We start from the raw sequence: 19,772 nt of genomic DNA on the forward strand, positions 1-19,772 counted from the left end.
GCATTTTCTGAGTGATGAGCTTCATCTTTATAAAAATGTTTTTTTGAGTTTGTTTGTTTGCTTCATCTTTTCAGCTTATCTTTCACAAAATGAAATTATGTTGTAATCTGCTTTATTTCCTTTGTCTCCTCCCTCGACCAAATAAAACAAAACGATGTGTTAATGTGCCATGCCAACTTTCACAATTTCCTTCTAGATTTAGCCGTGATCGAAGCTCTGTATATTAATGGATGAAAGTGGCAAAATACATCTCAATGAGATTTCTGGATGACATCCCTTATGTATAATCCGAACCTTATTTCACACACTTAGGATTGATAATTTCATAAACAATGCGCAATATATGTATTTAATTCTGGAATAACGTTTCCACAAATAGTTCAAAATATGTTCTGTAAAATCTGCTCCAAAAATGAAAAATTTAAAACCTTTTGTAATAGTTAATAATTTGACAATGCATAGGGACGACATCACTTTTCTTCACTTTTCTTTTTCCTCCTTAAACTTTCAAAGACCACTTTCATTCTTGATTATTCATCTTTGATTGAGCTGTCTCAATTGCAAATAAGACTAATCTTGCAAGTGACTAAGAGGGTAATTACACTCCATTTCAAAAATAGATGAAGGTTGAAATGGATAGTAAAAATAAGATAATCAAAACAAGAAATGAAAGAAAGTAAAAAAAAAAAATTATGGTAAAGGACCAATTCAATGTTATCAACCTTATAATTACTATTTGAAACAAAATTTTGTTTTCCAGCACGTAATCTAGAAGGATTATTCAAATATTTTTGGAAATCTGATGAAAAATACACACCAAAATACCGGAAGCGCTGCAGTCTTTTTTCACATTATAGGGTGCCCCAACAAAGATATGGGATGCAGAAAGAGAGGCTTTGTTACTATTGCCCAAGAAAATATGAGAAATCCATCTAAAGAATTTCAATACAATTTCACGCTTATCAAACTTTATCTTTCGTGAAGAAATTGACAAAAAATACAAGATACAAGATTTCGTGAGAAAAATGTCATAACTCAAGATTAGAATGTACTTTCATCAGTTTCTGGAAAATATATGTGCATCACTTACGTAGTGCTTACATCTGAAAAATCTTTCGAAGGAACAACTTGACGAATCACTGCAAGAATTCCTCTAACACCGAATAATCTAGATACGTATTTACAGAAAATACCAAAAAGACGGATCATGGAACACAATTAATCGCAAGCCCAAAATGCCCAAACCCACGCAACAACTGATACTCTCAATCCATAAGATGGCCTAGCATCTTTCAAAAATCTTATACAGTTTCTCCAGCGAAGTTACCTGTAAAAATACAAAATTTAAAAATGAAGAAATTATGGATTGAACTAGTAAAATACTTTTTCCAGGATAATATTGAATATCTTAGATTCTCGGATTTATATATATGTCAAGGAATTAACTAACAACTACCACTGGATTAAAGAAAATGAAAATTAGTATTCAAATACTTATTCTTAATCGGATATATGTTCAATTACTTAGCTCTATTATTGGAGGCCCTGGAAAATACACATCAATATCATATCAGGGGAGTACTCTCACCCAATATCGGAGAGTTCTTTGCAAATAAACCTCTCGAGAGAGAACCAAAACATGGAATTCTTCCCAGATCATCCAAAGGGCTCAGAAAGGAAGTTTTCCTCTACCACATCTTGGAAGAACGTCTACCCTCCTCCCCATTCCACCAAAACTATATTCAAAAGTTATGGTACCTTCTGAAATTTAAGGGATTTGGTATTATTATGAAGAAAAGCTTTCTTTCTCTCTCTATTTATCCCTTGGTGTGTCCTAACTCTTTCAACTACAACCCACAACACAACTGAGAAAACCCGTAAATTTCTAGCAGCTATCAGCTATAGATCCGTAATTCTTAGTTACTAGCTACTGCCATGGACGGGTCTAGGATAATTATTTGACGAGAAAATTTGAGATTCAATGCTCAAATATAGCCAACATTTCGTGCCCTCCTCACCTTTTTTTATGACGTCCTCTTTAACCAGAGAGAGGGAGGGAGAGATATAATAAGACTTTTTATCAGTAACTGAGAAACTCTAATCTTTATGCACTCTTAATCAGGCAAGTCAGCATATACAAATAAACAAATAAAACAGTAAGAATTGCCATTCATAGTAGAGAGAGAATACGAAGGATGAGATTTTCATGGAGAGAAGGGTAAGCTTCCTGGGCTGATTAAAGTATATCATTACCTGTACAAAGGTCCCATCAGTAGCCATAGAAACAGGTGGTTTGAAAAAGAGTCTCATGGAAGGAAAAAGCACATGTTGTATTGACCATTCGCGCTGGGCCCATGCAGTCTCAGCTTCAGAAAGTAGTTCATGTTCAACTTTATTGTCAATCACGTCACTCCCTGAAGACAACTAACTCAGTCAAGTTTATTATAAAGCACCACCACGATGATTTATTTTCTCAATAAGAATTTCCTGTTTTTCCCTTCCCAATCAAGAACCAGCTCCACCCCCTCATCTTTCTAGTAGAAACAATAACATGGTAAAAAATGGAATCAAGTATAATTTTTAGTAGAAATGATCCGAATGAGATTTCAGTAGATTTAAGTTGAACATTAAATAGCATACTGCACTTAAGAAAAGTATAGGCAATAACTAGAAGTATAAAGCATAGCCGGCTCTAATCCAAAATAATCAGCCTAAAGTATCATCGTACGTGCTTCTTAAATTCTAACCCAGCAGTGAGTGAGGAATGATATAGTCTATTGTTGTAAAAGGGATTGGACAATTTTTAGCTCAGCAGGTGAGATTTCTACAAATACACAAGTTTCCCGTGCAAAACTCGTGAGGTAGGGCAGCCTCAGTAATCAGTACCCCTGTGTTAAAACTAAGAAATGGTTTACATAACATTGATGTATATAGATAGATAGAAATAGATAAATAGATAAATAGATAGATGATAGATAGATATTAAACAAATTAAACTTACGGTATTATTTATACTAATTAGAAAAACAAACATGATAAGAAAAATGATAACTACACTAAAAGATAAAGATGAGATAGAGAATCTAATCCTAAAGGATAATTTAAGATATGATAAAATATTATGTAGTCTAACACCCAAAAGGGTGTGGGGCTACCTCATAAAACAGTGAAATCTTTAGCACTAACATATTATCCAGTCTTACTCCTAAAACCCCCAGATATTCTCTCCTTTTTTTTGGGCATTCCCTTGTTCAATCATTGAAGTCCTTGCCAATACGAAAACCACAAACTAAACACTTGAAACTGCTAATGGACCAGGATTGGAATTGCTTCTATTATAAACAATCAAGGTTCCCAACTAACATTGTGTGCCTAAGCCATTATGTTGCCAATTTTCCCACTGAATTTGATATATAATAGTTAAGTCAACAATGATTAAAACAATAGGGAGAAGTTTATTAAGTTCTTTAACTATGATTATCATCTATTCTCATCAGATTTCACATGGAGAAAGAAAATTGTGGAAAATGTAAGCTCAGGACCAATGATAAAAGGAAAAGAATTCAAATCTACTACACTGTTAGAACTCTCTGATATTGCCCATATTGCAGCTAGGAAAACAATCTCTCCTTTCCAAAAAACATATCACTGCATCGCCTCTTTGTTTCTCCAAGTATCAAGAATACATAAAAACATGGTAAACAAGTTTACCCCCAAATTCTTACTTTTCTAAACTGGAATACCAGTTTACCAGTCAAAATTTCCTACCTACCCTAGTGAAACCAGAGCACTCCATAAAAAGGAAATATATTTCCTTAACTACAACAGAAACATAAAAACCTGCACCTAACAATAACAGGTATAACAAACTGTTTACCCTTTATTTTTCTTACAATAAACCAGTAAAGGTTTATTATGCACCCAAGACCTAACACACCCTTATTCAAACCTCCAAGAAATTTATAAACATAATTAGTCTAAAGGAAAGTATGAAACAATTAAATTACAAAACAATTAAATTACATTGGCAACAACATAACTTGGTTTGCACATTCATTACATATGAATTCCAAAGACAATTTTCTGTTAGTTTCCATGAAAGATGCTATACATTTGTAAAATTCACTTAGGCCTGTGTGTGACATGGTTTGGGGCATTCAGTGATGCAACAATGGAGTACAGGTCAAAAAGGAACTTTTTGTAATAAAGTAAGAATTTCATTACGACAGAAGAAATGACAATAAATCCCCAATAACAAAAAACAGATAGAAAGGAGCACAGCTACCCAATTCACTGACACAGGAGGCATGGATGTCTAAATCATGGTTACCCAAAGAAAGGGGTGTGAGGTTTAATACCATGGTAAGAAACTGATTGATGCCCTCATATTTGTACCTCATTCCGTTATAGTGGAACTACTAGTAAGCATTGTTTTTTTTGGTTAAAGGCAACCGTAATTGGAAGATTTGAAGTATCATTATTGTTGGAGATCTCATATCAACTAGAGATAAGACCAAACTACAATATAAGCTTGTGAACCTTACCTTACAAGCCACCTTTGTGGGACCGAGAGAGGCTTAAATATCTATCCGAACAAAGTTTCTTGGACCTATTGGGTTTTTCATGCCACATGCTATCAAATCACCTATAAATATCTAGTCTACATTTGAGATATCAATCCTAACGTGGTGTGGGTTATGTTGGAGATCTCACATCAATTGGAAATAAAATCAAAATGCATATATAAATGGATGCAACTCTCACCTACAGTTGGTTTTGTGAGACTGAATTAAGGTTAAAATCCACATCCTAAAAATTATACAAGACGAAACATTTGAGCTTAAATGAATTCAAAAGTCATTATGCAAAACTTCTTCCTACCTTAATAACAATAATTTCAAAACTTCATTCAGTCACACACAAAACCCTTTGGGCAGATTTTTACTTTCCTTTATATTATAAGTGTACTGTAGTGTTAAGTGAGGATATATCCACACATGTGTGGGTATGAGTGATACACAAAGTAACAAGCATAAGTCCATACCAATATTATCATGGGTATTCTCTTCAACATAGTCATCCGTCATTTTTCTCTCTTGTACAAAAGAAAACCTTCACCAGATGGATTGGGCAACATTGGTGGATGCATAGCATAGAAGTTTCCCAAAGCAGCCGAAATCGTTTGAATGCAACTCTTTTCATCTTCCCAGTCAACCTATCATAAAAATGAATCACAATCTTTCAACGGTAAGGAAAAAAACGATGTGATCAGAAAACATTATGAAGCATTTATTAATAAGCATGTCTTTGATTATTAGTCGCAATGAATTCAATGGAATAAAAGCTGAATAACAAGATGGTACTAACTCAAACTGTAAACAAGAAACACAAAGTGAACAAATGTTATGACCATATCATAGTACGTAAACTGAATTCAGGCAACAAAAATATAACCCATAATATACCAACGAGCCAGATATATGCCGAAAAAAAAACAGAAATTTTTACAAATAGGTGAAGAGAGAAAGAACATAGGGATCTATAACTAACATCATTGCCCAAACAAAGTGCAAACTCTGGGACCCGATCCATGTCCGGAGTGTATTGATCAGAATCACAGGAAGTCTAGAGATATTTCCAAGTTCATCAATATGAATGCCAAAATATTCCTCCAGCATTTCAGCCTTTTGTTTCAGCAGTTCTGTGTTCATCTGGGAAATAGTAAAACAAATATATGTAAATATAAAAATGTGAAATCCAAAAGGAAACTATCATGTGAATATGTGCATATTGTCGTAAGTAAAGGATTATTAGGATAAAATATGCTCATTAATTGAAAGAATATCGTTAAAATCTTCCTATTCATTTCAATATATTTTTATTTCCTTCATAGAGTTTGATTGTTACAAATAAAGGTGATGAAAATGTAATTTTTGTGATTGTTATCAATAAATAATTCTTGACTTCCTTATTCAAGTTTGTATTAAAACTCTCAATCTTGGTTGTTTTGTTTCCGTTTCCATGTAAACAGCTGCTACCACTGCCCCAAGATCAGTGGTGGACCAGAAAGGTGTGCCCCACACCAGTGATCACAACATTGGCAATCGCATCACCATTGGAGTCGCCACATCTAGTCACGCATCACCACTAGTATCAAAGCGTTTGGCGTGTGCATAGCTCTGATAAGGCCTAAACTAGCGACCTTTTGGCACACAAGACCAATTGTCTGAGGTGAAATTCATCCCTTTGGGTCCTACCTAATGATCTTTCAAATGTGGTGGTCCCTACCAATATGTTGGCCAGAATTAGTTGTAGTGGAGCCGGTACATTTGGAGGATTATGAAGGGAAAAACAAGATTAGACCACATCGGTGGTGGACGACTGACTCAGATGACTCTAATTTTGGGATAGTGAAAATTTATTCCTAATGATTTGGATGTGGCATTCCGTGATTCTTAAGATAAATAGAAACTATATGCTCTATTCCTCTGCTAAAGAGATATAGAATGATTGAAATAACATTTTTTCTTTGAAGTAGGTCTTGCCACATGTTACGATATTGAAAGCAGGGTGTTTAATGCTAAATGGGATTCTCTCTATCGGAATATCAAGGAATTTTGCATAGGTTGTGCATCAAACTAAATAAATGCCAAAATTTGAAGATAAAAATTGCATCATTTAGTCCCCTACCTACTCTAATTCAAAATCTAGTAGAGCCAATGAAATCCTATGAAGACATACTTTTTGAAGTGAGGGCTTTTGCAATGGATTCTAACAATTGACAGACCCTAACAATCGCAGTTTGTTAAAGCAGTCATCCTAAACCTATTGAACTGGTGTTGTACAAGTAAAATAAAATGCTGAGTAAGAAAAGAACCTACTATGCTTCAATAACCCTAACCGAGAGTAAATAAAAGCTACCATTCTTGAAGATACAAAATATTCAAGTAAAACAATCTGTCATGAAAGGCCAGAAGGAGACTACTTCTGCAATCTTGTCTTTTAATGTGTCATCATCATTAGAATTCGAATCTACATCCTCTTCCTTCAGTGCCAATATAATCAAGTCTTTCAAAGGAACTTGATCATTCAGTTGAATGGCATTGAAATGGCCAAAACGGCTGAGAACTTGCTGATACATGAGTTCTTTGCTGCAATAAATTAAGGATATAGTGTCAATGACCACTTCTACAGAGCAGTTAGGCGGAGGGCCAAAACAATTTTTATTTCTAACATGCTCCATCATAAAAGAATGCTTAGGGCCTAAAAAGTTAACTTAATAATTTCTATTGCTTTGAATTATTAATTCTCCTCCTACTTGTTTGATCAACACAAGAATATGTTTTATGTTCATATTTACTAATAAAACTAAATTGAATTAACAACTAATTCAAATTAAAAGGCAATACTAAGCCCTTGTGCATATGATTTTTTATATAAAAAGGATAAATGGATGGGTATCTTGGCAAAAGTATGGGATTGTGTTTTAAGACCCATGACATCTTATTTTCCCTTACCCTCACATTCTTTCATGCATCCAATCATAAGGGAGATGGTGATAGAGCTTCAGCAACGCACTCAATTGATGCTAGGACTTTGAGATGAGAGATTGAAGGTGGAAGACCCATTCTTCCCTCTCAACCGTGCTCACAACAGCAGAAAGGAGGAAAGAAACTCCTGAACGACACAAAAGGCTAAGGCCTAATATATACTGAAGGGTAGGCTAAGTTTGGAGGTGGAAAGCATAACATGCTCAGAAGGAAGTTTAAAACAATGAAACATTGTCTGTGAATGGAACAGCTTTCTCAACCAAAACCCCCATGGAATTTGGACTGCCCTCACGGTTCTCACATGGCAGCCTTAATTGAATGAAAGCGGTGTGTTTTAGTTAGGCTAGTATCAATTACAAATGATTTTGCTGAAAAAGAAAGTAAAAATGATTTTGAGATTGTAGCGTTCTTTCTTTAATCTGTTCCCTGACTTGTGTTATTATTGCATGAAAAACTAAGTAGGATATTGTGAAAAATCCGATTTGGTTCCTGCTGTTCCATAGGAAAATACCTGTAGTAGGGTATGTCATTGCCCCTAAATCATTTAAATAGAAGACTCGGCACACATTCCGATGCTGCTTTTAGTTGGTGGTTTTCTCCTTATTCCTATCTATATTACATGTTGATTTGTTAACGTTTTCATGGATTGAGTAGACTACATGACTTGGTTCATGACATAGATATGTACCGTTATGTGATCATTGGAATTTTATTTTTGACTAGTAAACATTATGGCAAGGATGGTTTATACCATGTAGTGAACAGGGTATGTGAAAGAATAATGAATCACAGAATTGACCGAATCCTCACTTTTAAAATCATGTAAATTAGTCGCTAACCTTTTCCATACTATATTAAGTGAATACTATAGTAACAGAAGTATAACTCCTCAGACTTCCATTCATAAGGCATACCCATATACATTTATTTAATTTGTTTTATTAGAATGTGAATTTTAAGCCTAATTTAACCTCACAATAACTCGACAGTATCTGTAGTGGATATGAAATTTCCAACAAACTCATTCACGTCGAGGATTGGACTTCTCGAGCATGGAACTAGATATTTGTGGTGATCGGATTGCCAATGGCACAATATAATAGACTCTAATACCATATTAGAAAGTGGACTTAAGTATAACTAAATATCACAAAATTTACTTCTAAGGGAAGGTTTTCACCCACATATATACTACAACAGTTCAATTATATCTCTAGTCGATGTGGGATCTCTAATAATAATTATAAAGATAAGGATTTGATCCTACATAATAAAAAATATCTAGATTATATGCCTATTATTATAAACGTTTTTATTTATTCTCATATCATGTCTTTGTTATTCTAGGATACCAAATGTCCTCTATTTATTGCATTGATTTCTTTTTCTCAATATAAATAAAGCTCTAACGTTGTCTCACAAAAACACAGTTCCATCACCACTAGATTTGTTAATTCAACAATTGCATGACATATACACCAAATCTTAAGAGAACCAAGGATAGATTATATTTGCAGTAGGGTAGACACATATGACCTATATGGTACAGCTTGAGGAGGAGTCCTAATAATTATAGAAATAAGGAGTTGTTTCAATATAAATAAAGCACTCCTACTATCTTAGAAACACACAGTTTGATCTCAATTCCAGAGTTTAACAATAATAATGATAATGAGTGAAAAAAGAACAGCCAAAAGAGTGGTCGTCTCCCCTCCAAATTAGGGGGCAATCACTAGTAAAAAAAATGATGTCATATAGGTGTTTGCAGTGCCACCTAGTTAATTGCAATAAATAAAGATTCGTAAGACTAAAGAAGACTGTAAGAAATTAAACCAGGATGAAAATGAATGAAACCAAAACCAGGAAGAGGATATGATAGCATGTGATGTAAGTTAACAAGAATTTGAGGGTGCAAATATATCTGATTTTTGCCCATAAAATTTAGGGAATATATTTCTTTACGTTTACAATTTGTGAAACTTTAGACATTCAATAGGAGCCTAGATTCCTCTGCATTTTAAGGCCAAGTGTGAAACCCTAATCTCTCTCGCAACCCAAACATACAAGGAATACATTGGTGACAATACCAGGGAGTTCACTTTTATAAGCAGCAAGGGACATAAGTAGGTACTTCCTAGAAAGAGGGGTTTCCCGAGTAGAGAACACTCCAAGGTGAATCTGAAGTTATTCTTTTCCTGAATTCAAGAGATCAGTGGGTCAATCTTAAAATCCAAATATATCCTTTTATTTGTTGTGTTTTAACTTCTAGAGAGTAAAGAATTAGGAAATTGTTTAAGGAAAAAATTCTATTTCCAAGCCATGCAGATTAAACTAAGGTCTTGATTTGGTCATGTCATTTCTCCATCAGTGAATTAATGGAGCACAGATGGAGTCTATTGGTGTGACCTTTTCGCCAACTGATAGCTTCTAAAGTTCATGGTATCTTTGCATGTTTTCCAAAGTTTAGAGTGCCTGGATGCACTTTTCCTTAAAGAATTCAGTAAGACAGACGATTCAAGAATGTACACTGATATGAGTGCATAAGAAATGTGTGAAATTTCAAACTGGTTAATCTCAAGTACTATGAACCTGCCTTAAGAATCACAGATAAGAGGTTTTATTTTTCAAGGACATTGCAAATCCTCCCTGAAGAGAAACCTCTAAACTGGATTGGTAAAAGCAGTTCATACACAGATTTACAACTTACATGACAAATTTACTGACCATCTCTTCCTCCCTCTAACCATTTTAATTTACTGCCTATAAAGCACATTATTGTCAAATCTAAATGCAATGTTGGTAACCTCATTCAGATACCACGTTATGATTTGTTATAGAGCTTGGTGGTAAATATTTCATAGTTTAAACTAACAAAAACATGATATCTACCTCAACTTCACAACATTTGCAAGATAGAGACAGGTATTATGTTGAAGCAAAGCGAAAACATCATCTGCCATTCCAACATATGTGCAATGCCTTACAATGTCCATCATGCCTACAGGATAAAGGTCAGTAGGAAACATTTACAAAATCAACCTGCATCTGTACATTCCATGACAGAGTCTTCATTATCAGTAGTCTAGAATCATACCAGGGTCACAGTTGCTATTTATCTCATCCAGAAGTTCTTGAACACTTGTCAGTTCTAAAGAATCTTTCGGGTTCCTTCTTTGTCTAATGGAAGACCTGGCAAGAGACAAAGCAAATTAGCAATATATATATATATATATATATATATATATATATATATATATATATATTAAATGCAATGCTGAAAGTTGTTGATAGGATATTAAATGTATTACTAGAAGTTGTTAGAAGGTTCGAAAGATCTCATGTAATTGTTACTTTAGGGTTTAAGTTCTGTTTCAAATGGATCTATTGAATAAAATCTTCTTTCTATCATATTAATTCTTTCAGGTTGGTATTAGAGCTTCCGATCTTGGGAACCCTGCTTCCGCATTTCATTTTTACCGTCTTAGTCATGGTTCTTTCTAGGGTTGCCTGAAGTGCACCCATTTCCTTTAAATATTGGTATTGTCTTATGTGCACCCAACATGTGGTTCTTTCCGTTCTAGCATCCTATTTGCTGTCAATCAGATTGTTGTCGGACCTTCGCCGCAACTTTGAGACAAATTCAGACAATTTACACTTGACAATGAAAATAAGATAGTAGAACAATTTACACTTGACAGTGAAAGTAAGATAGTGGAACAATATTAAGAGATAGATATGCTAAAGAAAACACGAGAAATACATAAAGTAACAAAAACAAGATTGAAAAAAAAAACTCAAACAAAATATACTGAGATAAGGAAGAATTTACTGCTTATTAAAACCCACTAATATATGAGTTTTAGCTCAGTTAGATATACAAAGGTAAATGAAATATATGGGAACCACCTCACAGCATTCAAACTAGCACTCATTCCAAGATTTCTATCAGACGTAATTTGTGTGTAGGCATGTAATCTTCCAGCAGGATCTAATGAATCTGTTCTAACCATCTTATTTACAGGCACTTTCAATGATCTTGAACCTATCATCATAAAAGTTATGATAAGCCAAAAACAAAAGGTATGCAGCATAGGAGACAAGAAAATGCATCAAACCTGTTGGCATAGGGCTGAGGTCAACCTCTTTACTTATATTAATACGAGGCAGTGGAGATTGCACAGTAGTCTGCCATAGTAGAAAAGTATGAAGAAAGTCTTTGTATTAGTATGACAAAATTTATGATTCAGACCAGAATATGGATTCATGTTTGCATAAACGGTTAATTATTAAAAATAAAGAGATGTTCTAGTATTTAATGTTGATACAGGATATGTTCATGAGATACAGGTTGGGGATAACTTGATACATGAATATTAATTCAAGAACTTGTTGGAGCATATAATTAAGTAGAACTTTAGTAAAGTTTGGTTTCATTTAAAGAAAGAATCAACTTGATTATTAGTTAAAATAAAGTGATAGTGGTGGACATGACCATACGAAAGGTTTAACTATATTAAAAAAGCCTAAAAATTTCAAAATTAAGTTATGGAGATCCAAGAACATCAAAAACCATTTTTAAATGCATAAAGCTGACTTGAGTTCTGTTGGAATCAAAGACGTACAAAGTGTTTTACCTATAAAAGTTTTAATGATAACAATTGTTAAACTGTAATATATTAACGAAACTCCTCAGTATAAAGAAATCAAGACTTGTCAAATGTGCTAAGTTTTATAGAAGACTTGTAATTTGTTTTCTCTATCTTCACAATCAAGAAGCACCAAAGATTGACGTCAAGATGTGTCATGCATTTAATGAAGAATAAAAATGGGAAGAATGGAAAAGAAGCTCTCCCAATCAATGGGCATATCCACAGCTATATATAGAAGTCTCTAAGTTTGAAGACGAGTTACAAGAAGCTAATTAGTTGAAAGGTGTTGAACCAATCTCCACCTTTAGGCTCTCTTGGATTCCTACACGCTCTACAAGTTTTATACTCTTTGATTCGGAATTGTTCATGTTGTTGTGCTCCAACTATCATACATTCGTTCGAAATTCTCTTTTAACTAACAACTTATTTTGCATTGGAAAATTTAGAAAGACCTAGTAAAAAAATAATACTTGGGCGATAAAGTTATCATTGCTTTAAATAAATAAATAAAAAACAAAAAGAATGTTTGTTGTAACCAATATTTGGTAAGTGGAAATACTTCATGGTTGAAGGAATTAGACATAGCTCAATTTATGAGTGAATTGATATAAAATCTATTATTTTTCTTCTATTTCCTTTCCTAACCCTTTAGCTTCAAACGAGTCCTATGTATGTACGCATATTAAAGTCATCCATTTATGAAAAAGTTTTCAAAGTTTAATTACACAAAAGCCACCCCCCTTCTTGTCCATCTTTATTTCTTTCATGTTTCTTACAAAGTGTTTTAGGTCTAACTACACTAAAAAACCAGCTTCTTTATATTGTGTCTTGGCACTATCTCTAGTTGATATGGGATTTGGCTTTTCCCTAATACATCCCCTCACGTTGCAGTACAATTAGATTTGGTACATATATAACATGTATGATACTGTCATAGAATGTGGTTTAGGTCTAACTGAACTGTACCTTATAAGGTCCAAATTGCCCCCACTTTTACATATTGTAACTATCTCTAGAAGATATGGGGCTCGAGTTTTTCCCAATATACCAGCTCATCCACCACTATTGAGCTTGGTACGTGTACAACATTAAATACCCCTTTTAATGGATATAGGATAGGCTTTGAGACCATCTTAGAAAGTGGTATATAGCTAACTCAACCATGAGAAAAGTGGATGGGAAGATGAAGATTGCCCCAACATCCAAATTGTAGTTTGACACTATCTCTAGTTGATGTAGAACTTCGGTTTTTCCCACTAATGTTAGCCACAACTTATCAACCTAGCTTGGATTGTTGAAGATCTCCTACAAACTTGGTGTATTCTTAATAATGGTCTTCAGCATCAAGGCAAGGGAAAATGGATAAGAATGTTGTAATTAACTTCAAGAATTCTATATTTTCTCTTCCAGATCAAGTCAAGGGAAAATGGTTAAGAATGTTGTAATTAACTTAAAAAATTCTAGATTTTCCCTTCATTTCTCTTGTTTTAAAGAAAGAGGTGAATTCAGAATGACAGAGCCAAACGACAATGACAGAATTCCCAGTTTTGGAACTGTAAGATTCCAACTATGCTCAAAAGATTGTAAGACAATAAACCTGTAAGTCAAAAACAGGTTTCTCAATCTAGGATCTCAGATTCTCAAAATTTCAAGGATTTTGAAATCGTGAAAAATGATTTACACCCAGACTACAGATGGAGCAAAACTGAAAAATCAAAGGAATCAGATTTTGGATAATCAGTTAGACAACTAAACTGAAGGAGGAAACACCGAAAGACACATTTTGTAAAGGATTTCAGTAACTTTGTTGAAACCATCAGGTTATGATATCACTTTGATCGCAAGTTGAATTTGTTAGGAGTGGAAATAGAAAGAAAAGGAAGAGAATTATCAACAAATTAGACATGTACAAAACTTGGTCCTAATAATCTAAAAATTAATATGCAAACTTTTGATATTCAGTTTAAGAAGCATTTGTAGTGCATCTTAGCTTATCAATTATAAAATTAAAAAAAAAAAAAAAACAAGACTAACATTCCAATCCACCTAGTCAGAAAGGTATAATTACCAAAGAGAGGATAGTGATGGCAATCATGATAATAAGATGGTGGGGTGATTCAAATGTACAATAAAAGGTACAGTAACTCCTTTTTATTTTAGACCAGTAGTATATTTTAATTTCTGAATCAGTTTACGTCATGAAAAAGAAATAAAATAAAAGATTAAGTAACACATTTAGCATTAGATGCCTGGATTTCAAGGATAGGACAAAGATTCTGCAGATGAGACAGAGTGATGAAACATTGACCACAGCCAGATAAATGGCAGGTATCCTATCATCCTATCTAAGAATCTAGTGATTTACATCCAAAAGAAGCCCATGGATCTAACCATCTGCCAGCAGATTCGTGTCTCAATGTAGTAGAAGATAAGGCCACAATACAATCCCACCCACAAGTACCAATGCTAATAAAATATGAACACATAGGCATTGGGCTTTTGGGAGCAGATGTTTCCACTCTACCACACACCTGTACTAGTGTGGCACAGTTTGACACTACCAGCTATTGTGATAGAAAAATCCACTCCAAGCATCCCTCAACAAATTCACAAACCATTTGCTAAAATAAGGTGTTGAAAATTGTAAAAGTCCATTTCCAATACTAGCAAATACTTAAAGTATGCGCTAAAAACATTAAACATTGAGCATTAAGTTGCAAACATACTTGTTCTTGAAAAGTTCGTGCCTCATTGGAACTCCTCAGTGTTGATTCAACCACTGACTGTATCTTCTCAATGATGACTTCCTGATTTAAAAGGCTCACCTGTATGCAAACAAATGCACTATTTTCAACATTAGAGAATGAAGAAATAGGGTATCATGATGGTATCATTTACTGGGGATAGAAGTTTCATCCAGCCCACACAACTTTATAACCAAAATTGTTTTCTAGTTTATTCATCGACTACCACTAGTGATCCTTTTGCTAAAGTGTCTCCATCCACGATGTGCAAGTTCAAACCCTGCCATTGTCATTCATCTAAATATAAACTTGGATTTCCACACAAGGTAAAGGCAGACTGCATGTTTTCTACATTTCAAGCTCAAAGTGCTCTTATTTATGTGAGGGGATATTAAACATACAACTCATCATGAATGTTTAACTATATGTTTGATTTTGGTGATGGAAAGTTAGTCCAAGACACGATATCAAAGTCTCTGTGACCATGTGGTTAGAAATTCGATTCATGCCATCCTCATTCTTCTAAACAAAGAATTTCAGCACAATGTATGCATATTCCATGTTTCAAGCTCAAAGGACTCTTGTGCACGATGGCATGTTAGATGCGAAAATATTGGTATATCTTCCACAAACAACTTAAGCTTTTGAGCTAGTTGGTTCATGGCACCATCAAAATTCAATTTCCTTAGCAAATATCATGAATAAACAACACATCAGAAACTTAATTGATTCTTTCATCAATTTTGTTCAGAACCACCTAACCCTAAATTATAACTTCATAGTCAATATTTACCACAGCCAAATAGCCAAAAAACTGTATATAACCTAAGGCACTTTAACCCACCTATTCCTAGCTTAAGAACTAAATGTTTGCCAGTAGTAAAACAGAACCTTGAGTCAATGACTTAGCAATAGTAATAATAAAGAATCACTAACATGCATATTCATAACTTGATTTTTACCTCTCTCTTTGTAGGATGTACATTGACATCAACATTTTCTGGTGGTAAAACAATTGAGATATATATGAAGGGCTTAGAAGCTTTTGGTAATGTCGCTGCATAAACAATTTCAATAGCTCTCTTCAATGCAGAGCACTCAACCAGTCTATCTGAAGAAACATAGACAAGATTTTCTTGAGAATCTATAAACAGTTATCTCATGTTAGATAATGAGAAATTTGAAGTATATAAAGATAAACACTTAACAAAAGAGGGGTGAAAATATGCACTGACAGTGCCATGTTTATTTACAGTCATCTAATTACAAACTATATATGGTTAGTTTGTTGACTTTGATAATAAACACCATAATAGTCACACCAAAGATGATTTTTTAATTAATCGACAGTGTAAAAATAATTTACACTAGAAGTATATATACTATTAGAGATGTTCATGTAAAACATTTAGTTATTTAACCGGATGTTAATTTTTCTGTTTTCTGTTATGTTTGTGTAACCTCTTCAGATACTTTGGAACCTATACATGCTCTGCTTGTGTTCTCTTTCTGATTAAGTGAAATAATATTCAGTTATGTTTTTGTTTAAGTTTTTCTTTGCCTTTTCTTCATATCAAAATTCTGATAATACCATTAGACTCTAAAAAAATAATATGCCACACAAAACTTGCTAAAGATGAATACGAAACTCCATATTTGGTCTTTCAATATGCACCCAACCAAGAATTAGTATGAGGATGTTGAAGCAGATGCAAAAGCAAAAATCAAAGACCGAACACTTTTTACATTTTCCCGGAAAATCCTCTTTACATTTGCAAGAATAAGGATGTATTAAATAACCCTTCCAAATACCTTTGCTCAGTGAAGAGCCTTTCATGCACCAGTGTATATTATTTTCTAAATACAGTAACATTCATCTAATGGAAAAACACCTTCAAACTTTTAAAAGCACCGCAGTTAATGTTTGTACAACTCATGTATACCGTTAATGAAAAGCACCATTGTGATTTTCTTTGCAGCATAATTCGCATTGGACATGTAGCCATGCATCTCAAAAACCGAAGAAGACGGATCATCATCTGAAGCTTCAATTTCAATTAGATTGCGAACAACTGAGACCCCATAAACAGATTTGATGGCATCGAGCCTTGAAGACGTGGCAACAGTGTGAACATCAGCTCTAACAGCTCCATGCTGATTGCAGTAAGAGTCCCAAACAGACAGTGAAAAAATAACATACGTAACTTACAATGCAGCTAGCTAATAAGATTACTGTAGCATATGTTTTGTAGCTCAAGAGACCAACCTTTCTGCAAGAGAAACCGACTTTCACATGATGAATAGCAAACCGGCTTACCAAGTCTACAATCTTTGAATAATCATCAGAAGAATTCTGCAGTGTCTTCCTCCTTGCAGCCATGTTATAGAACAGATTCTCAACCTATCAATAGATTTACTTTCAGGTAATCAGAAAGCAACATCCTAATCAACTTTGGCAATTTTGGCATGTTACTGCTATTCTTTCACACATTTGGGTCCCGCTATTTTAACTAAGAAAAAGTGTCATGTCAGCACAGATGTGCTCTGTAATATTAGACATCACGTTAACATCAATAGGTAAACCAAAATTTTTTCAATTAAAATAGTAAGATAAAATTCGCGGACAAAAATGATGGAGTGATCAAATTCGTGAAGTCCTAATAATGCGGAGACAAAATTTGTAATTAAACCTAAAAATATGCAATTGTTGACGCATAAATAGACCATTAATAATATCACATATTAATGACAATGTCATTAGTTTAGTACATAAATACTTACGTGAAAACAAATCACAATGAAACAAAAGGAGAAGCCATGAAGAAAGCATTAGTTTACCAACCATTATCTGTGTTCCTTTAACAGCAGCACATGGCCTGGGTTCGTGCTCCATGACACCATCTCTGTATGACACCCTGAACCACAGAAGCGTAAATCTAATATACTATATGTAAGAAACAAGCTTCTTATAAAGGTTTTCTTGGACAACTTTTTGTTAAGCATTTTTAAGAAATAGATAAATAAAAATGTACATGATCTAAATTTGCTTCAATTTCTTCTGCCGGAAGTATTTATCTAATCCGAATCTTCATTAATTATACATGTATCTGTTCAGATAAACTTCTCGGAAAATACTTCTAGGAAAGCAATAAAAAAATAAAAAATAAAAATAAAATGAATTTCTAAGTAAGCTAAAATTAGCTTCTCTGAAAGAAGATTTTAATGGAAAAGTTTATTTCATTTTGTTTCTTATATTTTTGGCCTGAAACGCTGATAAAAGAATATACACCCAAAAACACACTATAAAAGTAGTGAAATGGATAAAAACATTGAGTACCTGTAACCGTGCAACTGGTCTTTGGTAATGGTGGTGACGGTGACGTGACCGACATAGGTCATGCTGGCGAGAGCCTCGCCGCGGAATCCCATCGACTTGATGCGCTGCAAGTCCTCAAACGCGGAGAGCTTGGACGTCGTGTGGCGCTCGCACAGAATCGGCAAGTCCTCAAACTGCAAATAAGCGGAATCAAAACGCGAGCACAGTGTGAAATGACACGACGAATGAATGGAAAACAAAACGGAAGATTGAATTGAGAGTGACTGACTCGGATTCCGTGGCCGTCGTCGGAGACTTGAATGAGCTTGAGGCCGCCATCCTTGATGAGGAGATTGACGGAGGAGGCGCAGGCGTCGAGGCTGTTCTCGAGGAGCTCCTTGACGGCGTTGACAGGACGCTGAATGACCTCGCCGGCAGCGATTCGGTTGACGACGGAGTCACTCAGGCGCTGGATTTTGGGAGGCTCCATGCGGGACAAGGGTTCGCTCTCAATCTCAGTGTCTTCCATGCACTCACTCAGCACCACTTCAATTCATGTCTCAATTCAATTTGTGTTGCTTCGTTGGCGCGGGTTTAACCAAACACCAATTTATTCTTAATCTAATTTAAATTGAAAATTCACTCCATAGTAGACCTATGTCCACATAACTGATTCTACACACATGGTTTAATAGAGTCTTAATGTTCTAAATACAATTTATTAAGTATCACAAATTTATGTTGTCAGATGAATTTTTTTCTTTATTATCATTTTCTATATTATTTTTTAATACAAAAATTACATACGCTATATTATGTTTTTCTCATTTGAAGTTTTCTCTTTTTCTATTAAAAGTATATTTATAAGTTATTTGATTGATTAGAATGTCTAATCATTTATGATTATTATAATATGTAATAAAACCAATATGAATAGAAAAATATTTTGTAATAACTTTTAACTACAACCTTTGTTTAACAATATAAAAAAGACAGTCCTAAAATTTAAATTTTTCAAAATTATTTGAGTTATCAATCGTATTTTTCACCGTAAAAGTAGATTAAGAAGTGAAATTTAAATTTAATTTTAATTTTACAAAATGAGTTTGTAAAATAAGTTTTATATTTAATTAATTTAATTAATATAATATGAGATTTCAAATATTTCTTTTATATATATATATATATATTCCTTATATATTATTATAGCCGATAATGATTCAAAACGGATGAAATAATAAAATCAACAAAAAAAATTAAATAAATAAATATATTATGATAAACTAATATAACTTATATCTTACATTAACAAGGATATTAATATATATAAAAAAAACACTTTTTCGATTAACTAAAAAATATATGATAATGATTCAATAGAAAAGTATGTAAATTTTGAAGTTTCAATTGAACAAAACTATTTAATAAATAATAAATTGAAAAATTAAAGTTTGTGAGGAATTTAAAATTTAATTAAGCTTAAATTTTATTATATAAAAAAGTTTGAAATATT

General features: G+C 33.6%; 1 protein-coding gene across 1 annotated transcript; it reads right to left on the reverse strand.

Moving 5' to 3' along the window:
* Positions 1 to 1,012: 1,012 nt before the first annotated feature.
* LOC114193122 (DNA mismatch repair protein MLH1) lies at positions 1,013 to 18,900 on the reverse strand. Its single transcript, XM_028082826.1, is given in 18 exon segments — positions 1,013 to 1,327; positions 2,254 to 2,414; positions 5,045 to 5,095; positions 5,098 to 5,215; positions 5,551 to 5,612; positions 5,615 to 5,711; positions 6,986 to 7,151; positions 10,440 to 10,548; positions 10,645 to 10,739; positions 11,457 to 11,592; positions 11,666 to 11,735; positions 14,926 to 15,024; positions 15,906 to 16,054; positions 16,887 to 17,097; positions 17,210 to 17,344; positions 17,786 to 17,858; positions 18,281 to 18,453; positions 18,549 to 18,900. Coding segments are annotated over 18 exon segments (2,190 nt in total). The 5' UTR covers positions 18,789 to 18,900; the 3' UTR covers positions 1,013 to 1,282.
* Positions 18,901 to 19,772: the final 872 nt, after the last annotated feature.

Source organism: Vigna unguiculata, chromosome 1, assembly GCF_004118075.2.
Source record: "Vigna unguiculata cultivar IT97K-499-35 chromosome 1, ASM411807v1, whole genome shotgun sequence".
NCBI classification, from domain to species: Eukaryota; Viridiplantae; Streptophyta; class Magnoliopsida; order Fabales; family Fabaceae; genus Vigna; species Vigna unguiculata.